The sequence below is a fragment of the Erythrolamprus reginae genome, chromosome 10, assembly GCF_031021105.1.
Source record: "Erythrolamprus reginae isolate rEryReg1 chromosome 10, rEryReg1.hap1, whole genome shotgun sequence".
NCBI lineage: Eukaryota > Metazoa > Chordata > Lepidosauria > Squamata > Dipsadidae > Erythrolamprus > Erythrolamprus reginae.
In genome coordinates, this window is record NC_091959.1 from 37,830,466 (window position 1) to 37,844,362 (window position 13,897).

Consider the following 13,897-nt stretch of genomic DNA (forward strand, 5'->3'; position numbering starts at 1 on the left):
TAGCAGTTTGATAGCCTAGGTTTGTTTTCTGTAGGATGAGTGACAGCGGGATTATAGCAATGATGAATAGCAATGGGGACACAGAGTCTCCCTGGAAGATGCCCCTTCTGATGTTGATCAGTCCATAGCTTTCATTCCCAACAAAAAGCTCAGTCTTCCAATATTTTATCGCCTTTTCTATGAATTTCCTGATGTTTTCATTGACTCCAATGACTTCCAGGCATTTTATGATCCAGCTGTGTGACAATGAGTCAAAGGTTTTCTTGTAGTCAATCCAAGTCATGTATGGTTGTTGTTGTTATTGTTATTGTTGTTATTAGTGGCTATATAATGCTATATAAATTATGTTTGTTTATTTTATTCCAGAAACCTGTTGGTTTTGGCCTCTCTTATACAGGTAGTCCCCGACTTACAACGGGGATCCGTTCCCACGGCCCATCGTAATCCGAGTTTGGTGTAAGTCGGAATATTCCAATTTACACAACGACGGCGGTGGGGCGGCTTCTTCAAGGAACCAACAGCCGGCAAAGCCTCCTGCTGAACGTTTGGGCGAGGGGATCTCCGCGCGGTGGGCGGCCTCGGAGGCTACAGCAACGCAGTGCCGAGAAGGACCAGCTTCAAGGGACTAACAGCCGGTCCTTTTCGGCGCTGCGTTGCTGCTGCCTCCGAGGCTGCCCACCGCGGAGATCCCCTTGCCCGAACGGAGGTGGCGGCGGTGGCAGCCTCAGAGGCTGCAGCAACACAGCACCAAGAAGGACCGGCTGTTGTTCCCTTGAAGCCACCGCTGCCTCCATTTGGGCGAGGGGGTCTCCGCGGGTTCTCCGAAGCCGCCGCCCACCGCAGAGATCCCTTCGCCCGAACGGAGGCGGGTGGCGGCAGCGGTGGCTTCAAAGCTGTCCCCGGATCGTCGTAACACCGAAATGTCGTACATTAGGGACGATGTAACCCGGGGACTACCTATAAGTGGCTTGCCCTAGATAGCCCAATACCAACTCTAGTGCTTAGCTAACACTAAACAACAGTCTAATCAAGGAACCACCAAGAGCGTTCCCACCATCCCTGACAGGGCAAACTGTTATAGATATAAACAGAGAGCAATCTTCCTTCCCTCCCTTCTGCAAACCCCACTCCCTTCTAGCAGTGATCGTATTCCCTAGTAGGGTCATGAAATGTCTGAGAACCGAGCTCAGAGAACACCAAGGACCCTGCAGTTCAACCCTGAGCTACAAGCATTAGCCCCCATTCATTCCTCAGCGTAATCTGCTCCTCCAATTCCCCACTCCTTTCGATTAGTGCAGAGCATTGCCTGGAGTATTTAAATATTTCAGGCACTTTCTCCGAAGATTAAATTGAGAAGATCTTTGCCAGAACAACCAAAATCCATACGTTCTAAAATCGCCGCCCAACTCCCAGCATTTTTGACACTTGTTTTATAACCAGGCAAGCTCGCGCCCCGTAACGTATTTCTTGCAAACGCTGGGAATAAACTTTCCTTCCATCTCCCATCTTTCTCCCCCACCCGAAAAAACATCTTACCCTCTCTTTGCCCTGACATGTCTCTTGTGCATTTCTGCCTTCTACACTTCAGCAAGCGTTTTGGCGTTTTAATTAGAGCTTTTTGGGCTCCCTTGACAGATGCCTCAGCACTAGGGACCGACTGTGATTTTTATCCTAAGCAAAGCTTTCTCTGAGAGTCTGCTGTGAAACTTCAGAAAATGCTGGGCAGGGGGGAAGAAAAGGAAGGGGAAAAAAAGAAGGGGAAAAAAGGTCATTTCCCCTCTTTGCGCCCTTCTTTCCCCGCACCCTTCAGTTCTTTTCTTCTATGTGTTCTGTCTGGGTTTTCCCAGACCTCCACACCCACTGAAAAAACAGCCAGACACTCTGGTAAAATCCAAAAGTAATTTATAGCAGGAAAAAATAAGCACAAAGGAAAACCTGTCTTCACAGCAGACAGGTTACAATACTTTACAACAGGGTCCTGATGTCCAGTCAATTCCAAAAGCTTCTTGCTGGCACCCCCCCCCAAGGTTTCAAGAGTCCAAGGCACAAAGCAGGATTGTAGCCACCAAAGTTCACAGACAGGTCTCACGAATCTCCAAGATAAAACTCCACAAGCCAGGAAGGGTGGGGCCGCCTTTTATCCTTTCCCAAGAGCACCACACCCAAACCCAGCTGTGACCTCTAATGCTGGAAATATCTAGCCAATTGCGTTCTTCTCTCGTTAGCTCTCCTCTGTCGCATATCTATGAAGTCACTAGCATCTTCCCCCAGGGAATCCAGGCTGCTTGCTGGGGAGAGCTCCCCCTGGTGGAACTCTGGCTGTCCTTCATCTTCAGCCTGGAATTCAGCTTCGTCGTCAGTCTGCCCCTCCTGGTCCTCAGCCTCTGAGCTGGACACCGACAGCAAATCAGCCATTCCCGGAGGGGTCCCAGGCTGAACCACAACACTATGGAAAAGACTTTATTTATTTATTTACTTACTTACTTACTTACTTACTTAATTACTTAATTACTTACTTACTTACTTACTTACTTACTTACTTACTTACTTACTTACTTACTTACTTACTTACTTACTTACTTACTTACACCAGACTACCTACGGGACTGTCTCCTGCCACATACTTCCCGGAGATCAATAAGATCTTACAGGGTTGTCCTTCTCCGAGTCCCGGCGACTAAGCAATGCAGGTTGGCGGGACCACAGGGGAGGGCCTCCTCTGTGGCCACCCCAGTTCTATGGAACCAACTCCCCCCCGTTATAACTTTGGTCGTTAAAGAAATAGTCATAAGGCAAGGACTACCAGTCCTCGGTTGCAAGTAGCAATAACATTTAGACTTATCTACCACTTCCCAGTGCTTTACAACCCTCTCTAAGCAGTTTATTGCCCCCAACAATCTGGGTCCTCATTTGACCAACCTTGGAAGGATGGAAGGCTGAGTCAACCTTGAGCCTACTGAGATTTGATCTGCCAAACTGCTGGCAGCCAGTGATCAGCAGAAGTAGCTTGCAGTACTGCACTCTAACCACTGCACCACCAAGGCTTGGTGTGTCAGTGTGCTCACACAGCCCTCTTATCTAGCTAAGTTGGAAAGGGAGTTGCTGCATTCACACAAATGTGAATTTTAACCTTGGTGGTGGTTTAGATTTGGATATGTTCAAGCTTGTTATGCAAGTCCTTCTGTTGAATTTGCCATTTCATGCCCTGAATGCATCAAGAAAATATGGTGCACCAGTTGCGGCCCTATCTGGACCGGGACTCACTGCTCACAGTCACTCATGCCCTCATCACCTCGAGGCTCGACTACTGTAATGCTCTCTACATGGGGCTACCCTTGAAAAGTGTTCGGACACTTCAGATCGTGCAGAATGCAGCTGCGAGAGCAATCATGGGCTTTCCAAGATATGCCCATGTCACACCAACACTCCGCAGTCTGCATTGGTTGCCGATCAATTTCCGGGCACAATTCAAAGTGTTGGTTATGACCTATAAAGCCCTTCATGGCATCGGACCAGAATACCTCCGGGACCGCCTTCTGCTGCACGAATCCAGGCGACCGGTTAGGTCCCACAGAGTTGGCCTTCTCCGGGTCCCGTCGACTAAACAACGTCGTTTGGCGGGACCCAGGAGAAGAGCCTTCTCTGTGGCGGCCCCGACCCTCTGGAACCAGCTCCCCCCAGAGATTAGAACTGCCCCCACCCTCCTTGCCTTTCGTAAAGTTCTTAAGACCCATCTCTGCCGTCAGGCATGGGGGAACTGAGACATCTCCCCCGGGCCTATACAGTTTATACATGGAATGTTTGTGTGTGTGTTTGCTTTTAATAATGGGGTTTTTAGTGTTTTTTTAAATTATTAGATTTGTTTTTACATTGTTCTTGTTATTGTTGTGAGCCGCCCCGAGTCTACGGAGAGGGGCAGCATACAAATCTAATAAATGAATGAATGAATAAATAAAAAGGGGTAAATTAATCATCGGATGAAGCGTGTTATATGGATTTAAATAGTGGTCTTAAGTTCAGTTATTTAGCTTCAGGAACGTAGTTTCAGAACCGAATGACAGAGTTGGAGCGGACCTTGGAGGTCTTCTACACACGCACAGGCAGGCAGGCAGGCAGGAAACCCTATACCATTTCAGACAGATGGTTGTCTAGTGTCCTCTTAAAAAGTTCCAGTGTCGGAGCATCCATAACTTCTAGAGGCAAGCTGTTCCACTGGTTCATTGTTCTCACTGTCAAGGAAATTTCTCCTTAATTCCAGGGTGTTTCTTTCCTTGTTCAATTTCCATCTATTTTTTCTTGTCCTGCCCTCAGGTGGTTTTGGAGAATAGCTTGACTCCCTCTTCTTTGTGATAGTCCCTCAAATATTGGAAGACTGCTCTCATGTCACCCCTTAGTCCCTCTTTTCATTAACTTGGTTATCTGCCTGGCCTTGGCTAAAAAATATAGGGAGCATAGGATCCAAAGCAAGACAAATGCGATTAGATCTGATGTGAAATAGTATTTCCTAGTTTCACCAATCATCAAAGATTCTTCTGCCTGCTGATATTCAGAAAGGATTATACATTAATAAAGGTTCCATCTTCTCTAACGCCAGAAAAGACTTCTTTAAAATCCTAGAAAGCTTCGACCAGAAATTTAAATTTACCGACTGAAGTCAGTAAGAAATACTGATTACTGGGCAAATCGGTGATTCAGCTTTTATGTTCCTTTTCGGGAATATATTCTCAGTGTATATTGCTTTCCATAAAAGTTGGGAAACTTTTTTTAACAAATGCTGCTTTTACTCTTTAGCCTCCCACACACACACACACACACTTTCCAACAAATCGTAATTACATTTTAACCTGCCGAGGGTTTTTATGCATTTTGCCCATCCGAATGTGAACGCTGTCCCCAAAACCGTAATTTTGCAGTCAGTGTGAAGAATAAATTGTCTAGACATCTCTGAATATGAAATTTTTTAGGTGGCCAAGGAATCGCTACTGAATGTTTATCCCGTGCTTGTAAAATTAGACAGTCACTCAGTCTGTTCTGAGTGGCAGAAAGTGTCTCATCAAAAATCTGTCAAAGAGAGATTATTTCTTTCCATCCAGTTGGGACTTGTTCTGTGGAAGAGGGCTCTAAATTTCAAGATTTCAAGAAGAGACCGGACTGTCGTCTGTCAGAAATGATGTAGGGCCTCCTGCTTGGGCAGGGGGCATGGGTTTGAACTGGATGACCTACAGGGTCCCTTCCAACTCTGTAAATCAAAATATGTCTTAGGCCTGAAGCTTGCAAATAAGAAGGTTCGACTACTGCAATGCTCTCTACATGGGGCTACCTTTGAAAAGTGTTCGGAAACTTCAGATCGTGCAGGATGTGGCCGCGAGAGCTATCGTGGGGTTACCTAGATTCGCCCACGTCTGTCCAACCCTCTGTGGCCTGCACTGGCTGCCGATTAGTTTCCGGTCGCAATTCAAAGTGTTGGTAATGACCTACAAAGCCCTACATGGCATCGGACCAGAATACCTCCGGAACCGTCTTCTGCCGCACAAATCCCAGCGACTGATAAGGTCCCACAGAGTTGGCCTTCTCCGGGTCCCATCGACTAAACAATGTCATCTGGTGGGCCCCAGGGGAAGAGCCTTCTCTGTGGTGGCCCCGGCCCTCTGGAATCAACTCCCCCCAGAGATTAGAACTGCCCCCACCCTCCTTGTCTTTCATAAATTGCTTAAGACCCATCTTATCGCCAGGCATGGGAGAATTGAGATATCTCCTCCTGGCTTATATAGTTTTATGTATGGTATGCTTGTGTTGTATGGTTGTAATGACTGGTATTTTAGATGTTTTTTAAATATTAGATTTGTTACATTGTTATATTGTAACAATGTATATATTTAGATGTTTTTTAAATATTAGATTTGTTACATTGTTATATTGTTACTATTGTTGTTGTGAGCTGCCCCAAATCTGCGGAGAGGGCATACAAATCTAATAAATTATTAAATAATAATAATAATAATTATTATTATTATTATTATTATTATTATTATTATTATTATTATTATTATTATTATTGTGTGGGACATCCATTAGTTAGAAGTCTATGGAGATTCTCAATCATCCAGGTCATGGTTGCCCCAAAGATACTTTTTCAAAATGCAACTGGGCTTCCTTTGTTTTTGCTTGAAGACATTTCACTTCTCACCCAAGAAGCTTCTTCGGTTCATTAACTGAACTTGAGCTTCTTCTTGAACTAAAGAAGCTTCTTGGCTGGGAAGTGAAACGTCTCCAAGCAAAAACAAAGGAAGTCCAGTTGCCTTTTGCAAAAGCACCTTTGGGACTTTGGTTAGAAGAATAGCACCAGCGCCTTGCTGCATGGCGCATCTAATCCAGCAGTTTGTTCTCCCTGTGGCCAGCCAAGGGCACAAGGAAGTTCACTAGTTTCCCAGCTAATGACCTTCAGAGGTAGTCCCAATGCCATCGGAGCTAAGGGCCCAGGATTGATCCCCAGGATTTCTAGATACAGTGGTACCTCATCTTACGAACGCCTCTTCTAACGAACTTTTCAAGATACGAACCCGGTGTTTAAGAGTTTTTTGCCTCTTCTTCCGAACTATTTTCACCTTACGAACCCAAGCAGCTGCTGCTGGGATGAAGGGGTTTCTTTTTTCCCCCTTTTTTGAAGAAAGAAAAGGGAGGGGCGGCTTGGAGGGGGAAAGACTTTGCATTAACAAAAGTAGAACAGCATGCTTGCAGGCACTGAAAGGGTGTCTTTGAAGAAAGAAAAGGGAGGGGTGGCTTGGAAGAGGAAAGACTGCAGAGAACAGCGTGCTTGCAGGCACTGAAAGGGTGTCTTGAAGAAAGAAAAGGGAGGGGTGGCTTGGAAGAGGAAAGACTTTGCAGAGAACAGCATGCTTGCAGGCACTGAAAGGGTGTCTTTTGAAGAAAGAAAAGGGAGGGGTGGCTTGGAAGAGGAAAGACTTTGCAGAGAACAGCATGCTTGCAGGCACTGAAAGGGTGTCTTTTGAAGAAAGAAAAGGGAGGGGTGGCTTGGAGGGGGAAAGACTTTGCAGAGAACAGCGTGCTTGCAGGCACTGAAAGAGTGTCTTTTGAAGAAAGAAAAGGGAGGGGTGGCTTGGAGGAGGAAAGACTTTGCAGAGAACAGCGTGCTTGCAGGCACTGAAAGGGTGTCTTTTGAAGAAAGAAAAGGGAGGGGCGGCTTGGAGGGGGAAAGACTTTGCAGAGAACAGCCACAGGCACTGAAAGAGTATATTTTGAAGAAAGAAAAGGGAGGGGTGGCCCCCTTGCCTTTCTTCCTTCCCACTCACCCTTTAGCCTAGCCTTGCTTCTTCCACCCGCCACCTTTAGCTGCTCCTCCCTGCCCTCTGTTCGCCTCCCTTCTAAAGTTTGGGATTTTCCTGAAGGATTTGCAGGCATTATTTGCTTTTACATTGATTCCTATGGGAAACATTGTTTCGTCTTACAAACTTTTCACCTTACGAACTTCCTCCTGGAACCTCCTCCTGGAACCTCCTCCTGGAACCAATTAAGTTCATATCATGAGGTACCACTGTATTTAAAAAATATCTTCTTCAAAGATAGCCAGAGTGGTACGCCTCATAGGTAATCCCAGAGTGGGAATTGAGAACATTTAAGAACGTTTCTATTTAAGAACCTGGTCACGGAATGAATTAAGTTCTTAAGTAGAGGTACCACCGTACTTCTAATTCTCAAAATAGATGTGGCAGGATATTTTCTTTTTATAGGGAGCAGACTGAAATTGCTTGCTTGCCAGAGAGCTATTTACCAATTAGGATGTGTGTTGATCTTCCAGAATTTTCCTAGGTTGACTTGCAACCCCGGATTCCTAGAAACCCCACCCTAATTCTTTGCTGCCTTCTTTTCAGACGGTCAGCAATATCCCCTGTGCTCTACTAACCGGCATCCGGACGTTACCAGTCCTAGAAGCCAAGGTGCATGAAAGGCCTATGAGCAAAGGCAGAGATCTCCCCAGAGAAGAGGAGAAAGAGAAGAAGAAGAAGAAACACAAGAAACGATCCAGATCGCGGTCCCAGACCCCTCCTTCGAAATACCACCACTCCTCTTCCTCCAAAGCCAAATCGCGATCCCATTCGAAAGCGAAGCACTCGCTTCCCACGGCGTACAGGACCGTCCGACATTCCAGGTGAGCGGTTTTTTAACTCTTGAAATCAGGGGTCCCCAAACTTTTTACACAGGGGGCCAGTACGCTGGTGGAGGGCCGGACTATTAAAAAAAAAAACCTATGAGCAAATCCCTATGCACACTGCACATACCTTATCTTAAAGTAAAAAACAAAATGGGAATGTACTATTTAGAGGGGGGGGGAGAAGTCTGAAATTCATATATGTTTATGTTTTGTTTTTAATTTTCTTTTGTTAACATCTGATTGGCTATACAAGGTTTTCTTGGCTTATAGGAAAATGTATAAAGAAAGAAGGAAGCACTTTGGCATAATGGTTAATAAGTTAGAAAAATAATTGGCGGTGTACTTTTTGAAGGAACATTAAGGAGGGAATTTAATTTAAAAAATGAATGTAACTGGATGGCAAAATTAGAAAAAAAATCTTTTTTTGATGATTGATATTGGTTACTAACAAAATACCGCATTTTATTCATGGAAAATTAGATGGTACACTGTATTGTTTGAATGTATGTTAAGAGAAAAAAGTCCTTCCTTCCTCTGTCCCTCCATTTCTCTTTCCTTCCTTCCTTCTTTCCTTCTTTCCCTCCTTCATTCCTCTCCACTTCTCTTTCCCTCCCTCTCTTTCCCTTTTCTTTCTTTCTTGCTCTCTTTTCCCTCTGCTCCTGTCAATCACCGGCGGGCCGGATAAATGGCCTCAGCGGGCCGCATGCGGCCCACGGGCCGTAGTTTGGGGACCACTGCTTGAAATGCTTAAAAACATTTCAGTATCCTGCAGGTCTCATTGTCGTGCCTGGTCTCTTCCTGGGTGCCGCCTGATTTTTTTTAATCCGCTCTGTGTTTAGGTGTGTGATGCATTTTCTAAAAGTGGCACGTTTAGGACAAAGAACACTTTCATTTTCTTTGGTGCATCTGCCAGGGGTTCTTCCCCCTCCACCCCCCCAAAAAAATAAGTGACAGATTGCTGACGCCAATTAAGGGTGTAGACAGCTTCTTGTCAGTTGCCAGGGGCAAAAAGATGGCGTTTTATTAGCATTGCCAAAGCCACCGCATTGCTTGACGTGGAACGTTGGATGATTCCTGCACCTGCTTCCTGCCTCTTTAAGAAAGAAGATTAAGGTATAAAGTTAGGAAAAAGTGGATTGAAATGATAGGAGGGTCTTGTCAAGCCACAATGAAGGTTTTTCAAAAGCTAAAAAAGCTTTGGAGAATTTTTCTTTAAAAACCAAACAAACCAGGAGGGCCACGGTAACATGTTGGCATGTGTTTTAGGAAAATGCAAATAAATTTAGACACATCATTTAAGTTGAGATGGGGATAGGAAACTTTTTTTTTTTTGACAGCTAGCCCTCGCCCCTAAAAATGTCAAATCTTGCACATTCTTATTAAGCATCATATGGCTCCTTCACCCCTTGTCTCTTCAATTATTATCCCAAGTCCCCCAAAGCAGAGCCTTAGAGACATAACAAGGTTTCCGCCTAGCTGAATCTGAGGATTAAATTAGGGGTTTATTTAAAGATTGGAAGGGACATCTGACAACCTTCGTACGTGCCACCGTTAGCCTCATAACAGGGGAACGCAAAAGGGAAAGTAACGCTTTGTTTTCAACAATCCGTCGTAAGGGAAGACGCTGTTTCACCGGTAAAGTATACCCTTTCTCTGCAGAATATCTCAGCTGCGATCCTGGGATGAAAGAGACAATGCAAATTCTCCGTACTGAAGGAGCGGGTCCAGCAGTCACATGGGTTGCTCATGTCCAATCCGGTGGAACTGAGCCTAGTGTTAAAAAAGCTTGCCGGATCCGCCCCTTCCCCAGAATTCGCTCAGTTCGCATATCCTGCGGTTGTATTGTGATAGCTCGTTCAACATTCTAACACCTTCCCTTCGATCTTTTCCTTCAAAAGTAGTAAGAATTGTTTTACCATTATTATTTACTTGCACTATAGCGCCAGCCGTTTGTGGCTCGGCTTTTTTCCTTTGGAGAAGTTGCGGTTTCGTTTTCCCCCGGCGGTTTTGCCGTGTACGATCCCCGCTGCCGCTTGTGGATTCCTCTAATCCTTTGGCCTGGAGGTCTTGGTGCAAGTATTGATTTATTGATTTATTGATTCATTATTGTATATTATTAAAGGGCTTAAGAAATACCTCCTGCGGAGTGAGACGTCTTGCTAGTCTCCTGGACTTAGTCGATCGCTTCCCCTTTAAGAAATATTACGGAGCGATTTTTCGGCGCGAAGGTCTTCGCGCCCTTTTTAAATTTAGGCCTCTCGTGTTGGCCTCCTGCCAGCCGCGTAGGCCTCAGTCCACCGCGTGGATCCCGGAGCGGGCCTTGGGACGCCCAGGCTTAATTCTCCACCGGCTAAGCCTCCAACCAGAGTGCCTTGGTTTACTTAATTATAAAGTTTAGGGAGGCTGGCCCCGCTGGATTTGGGGACACGAACTCTGGGTTTGCCCAGATTGCCCTCAAGTCTCAGCAGCTTCGAGGCCTCGAAGCAGGATCCATTCCTCTTGGGAAGTCCTTGAAATTCTTCTCCTTAATTATTCAGTTATTGGCTCAGCCTTGTCTTCTGTTAATTGTCAGACTATGGCTACTTTTCCCAAGAGAGGCACAACTAAAGGTCCCAGAGAGGCCAGGCCTACAGGCGATGAGATTACTAGTATCCCCCAGGCCTCTTCCTCCTCTTCTCCAGGGGCCCGCCCCTCGACCAAGGTCACCAGGGCCGAGAAGAGAAGGGACCTAGCCCTACAAAGAATCCATGACAAATCAGCAAAACGTTTGAAAGTACAGGCCCAAGTACTCAGTAGTCAAGACCCCCCAGAGGCTTCTAGTCTACCTCCTTCTGGGGTCCCTGTGTTATCTCTGGATGAGCCTAACCTGGACAGACCCCAACCTAACCTATGGGGCATAGGTCCAGAGGAACCAGATATTATTGAAGATTCCCCCCAGCCAGGAACCTCCCAGGCCTTTAGGGATTCTTCTGCCATTCCTGCTGATATTTCTACTTTACCTCCTGAGTTCCAATCTATTTTTGCTGTGTTGTCCAAGGCCATTGATGCCAAACTCTCCACCATCAATGAGCTTCCCTTACCTCCTCCTCCTCCTCGTCCCTCCCGCCCCTTGGGTTCTTCCCCAGCGGTTAGAGCTCCTATTCAGGATGATTCAGATTCCTCTCAGGACGAATATGAGGATATGGAGGATGATGAGGATCCCTTTCAAGGCCTCTCAGATGATGAGGAATCCCAAATAAAGGTTCCTTCTCCAATTACTATTTTTCCTTCTCAATTATTCAAATCTCTCCTCCTCAAAGCTAGAATTTCTACGGGATTAGCGGCCCAGGAGAAACAAGCCTCCACTTCCACTGATCCCCCGGAGGAGAATTTACCTTACTTCACAGAGGAACAGGAGGATAACGAGGTAATTCCTATGCCTAAATTGTTTAAAGATGCTTTACTCAAACAGTGGGATTTCCCAGCCTCTGGCCTTAATCCCTCCACCAAGGACAGAAAGTTGTACAAACTTTCCTCTTCCTATGAAGAGCTTCTATCTTTTCCCAAACCGGATGAACCTGTCAAGATCCTTCACTCGGCAGCGGCTGTGCCAGGCGAAGCGGAGGAAGTCCTCCGCCCAGAGGACAAGCGGATTGAACAAATGCTCAAAAGAGGATTCACCGCAGATTCCTGGGCCATTAAAAGTTCTGCAGCAGCTTCCTTTTTCTCCAGAGCCATGCTGCTGTGGCTTCGTCAACTTCAACAGCATATTCCTCCCGATGACTTGAGAGGTCAACAAGACTTCAACAAGGTCTTTGCAGCTGCCCAGTACGTGGCTGATGCCACCTTGCAATCTACTAGATTTTCTGCTAAGTCTATTGCTGCTTCTACAAAGGCAAGAAGACTCCTATGGATTCGCCCTTGGCAAGCGGGAGTACGCCAGAAGTGGCAGTTATCCCAGGGACCCTTAAAGCGCGACCTTCTTTTCGGTGATCTTCTGGAACCACTCCTCACGGAAACCACGGACAAGAAGAAAGTTTTGGGTCCAACCACAAAAAAGGCTACCAAAACGCAGTCCTTTCGTCGCCCAGGGCGCCAGCAAGATCAAGCGGCTTCCTATCAGAGATCTCCAGGTCAGTATTCCCCCCGCTTTCGTTCCCAAGGTAGGAACTCCAGGGGCAGAGGTTTTCGCTTCCAAAGGGGAGCGTCCTCTAACAGGGCTTCAAAAAAACCTAGATGGTAATCTTTCCTCAATTCCCATAGGGGGTCGCCTAGCCCATTTCGCCTCTAATTGGCGTCTCACCTCCAAGGACCCCTGGGTCATTGACACTGTTCAAACAGGCCTTCTTTTAGAATTTATTTCTCCTCCCCCGAAACGTTTTATTTCCTGCCCTTCTCCCAGGTCCTCCTCAGATTGTAACCGTATGGAGGAGGCCATTTCTCATTTATTGTCCATCAGAGCCATTCAACCGGTTCCTTCCGGTCAGAAGGGCCTAGGTTTTTACTCCATCCTATTTATGGTTCCAAAGTCCTCCGGAGGTTGGAGAGCTATTTTGGATTTAAAGAAGCTAAACCTATTCATCAAATATAGGAAGTTTAAGATGCACTCCTTATCTTCTATTTTGGCCGCCATCCACACGGGAGATTTCATGGTCTCCTTAGACCTCACTGAGGCCTACCTCCACATTCCTATAGCCAAATGCCACAGAAAATTTTTACGTTTTTCCTTTCAAGGCAGGCATTTCCAGTATAGGGCGATGCCATTTGGCCTTTCCTCGGCCCCTCGGGTCTTTACAAAGCTCTTGGGGTCCCTGGCGGCCTATATCCGGGCGTCTCCCATCCACATTTTATGTTATCTTGATGATATTTTGATTCATGGGAACTCCCTAGAGAAAGTGAAAACAGACCTTTCTGTCACCATGTCAGTCCTTCAGGACCATGGATTTTCCATCAACTTTGATAAAAGTCACCTCCAACCTTCCACATCCATCTTACACCTGGGATCCATTATTAATTCAGAATCCTCCCAGGTTTTTCTCTCTCCCGAGAGAAAACTCAGTATAGGGGAGTTAATTTCTAACATTTTATCTAATTCTTCAGTATCCATAGTAACTCTGTCATCCCTTTTGGGGAAGATGGTGTCATGCATAGGCATCATTCCCTGGGCTCGCCTTCATGCTAGGGAACTCCAGTGGCTCCTATTACCCTTTCAGAGATCGGGGCACAGCAACTCAAATCGTCGCATTGTCATCCCACCAAGTGTTCGCAGATCCTTCAAGTGGTGGAAGTCTCCGGCCATGGACAAAGGATCCCCGTTCAGGTGCCCGGATCAATTTGTCATCACCACAGATGCCAGTCTATCGGGATGGGGCGCCCACGCCCAGGGGATGATAGCCCAGGGCACGTGGTCCCCGGAGGAAGCTTCCAGGCCAATCAATTGGCTAGAGTTAAGAGCCGTTTCCCTGGCTCTGAAGCATTTCTCTCCTCGCATTCCCAACCGGCACGTTCTCATTCTCACCGACAACATTGCCACAAAAAGCCATATCTGCAGACAGGGGGGCACGAGATCCAAGGCCCTCATGAGGGAGGCCCTCAAGTTAGGCCTTTGGGCGGAAAAACATCTTCGGTCGCTCCTAGCCGACCACATCTCGGGGAGCCTCAACGTCCAGGCGGATTGGCTATCTCGAGCAACGATACACCCAGGAGAGTGGAACCTCCATCAAGACCTGTTCCATCAAATCAGCCTCA

At 46.5% G+C, this 13,897-nt stretch overlaps 1 protein-coding gene across 12 annotated transcripts in view; it reads left to right on the plus strand.

Moving 5' to 3' along the window:
* The window catches only part of SFSWAP (splicing factor SWAP), a 151,944-nt gene that overhangs the window by 103,024 nt on the left and 35,023 nt on the right, over positions 1-13,897 (plus strand). For all 12 annotated transcript variants that reach the window (XM_070762561.1, XM_070762563.1, XM_070762562.1 and 9 more), the window contains one exon: positions 7,890-8,167. In XM_070762561.1, the coding sequence (XP_070618662.1) occupies positions 7,890-8,167 (278 nt within the window). The remainder of the gene's footprint in view (positions 1-7,889; positions 8,168-13,897) is intronic.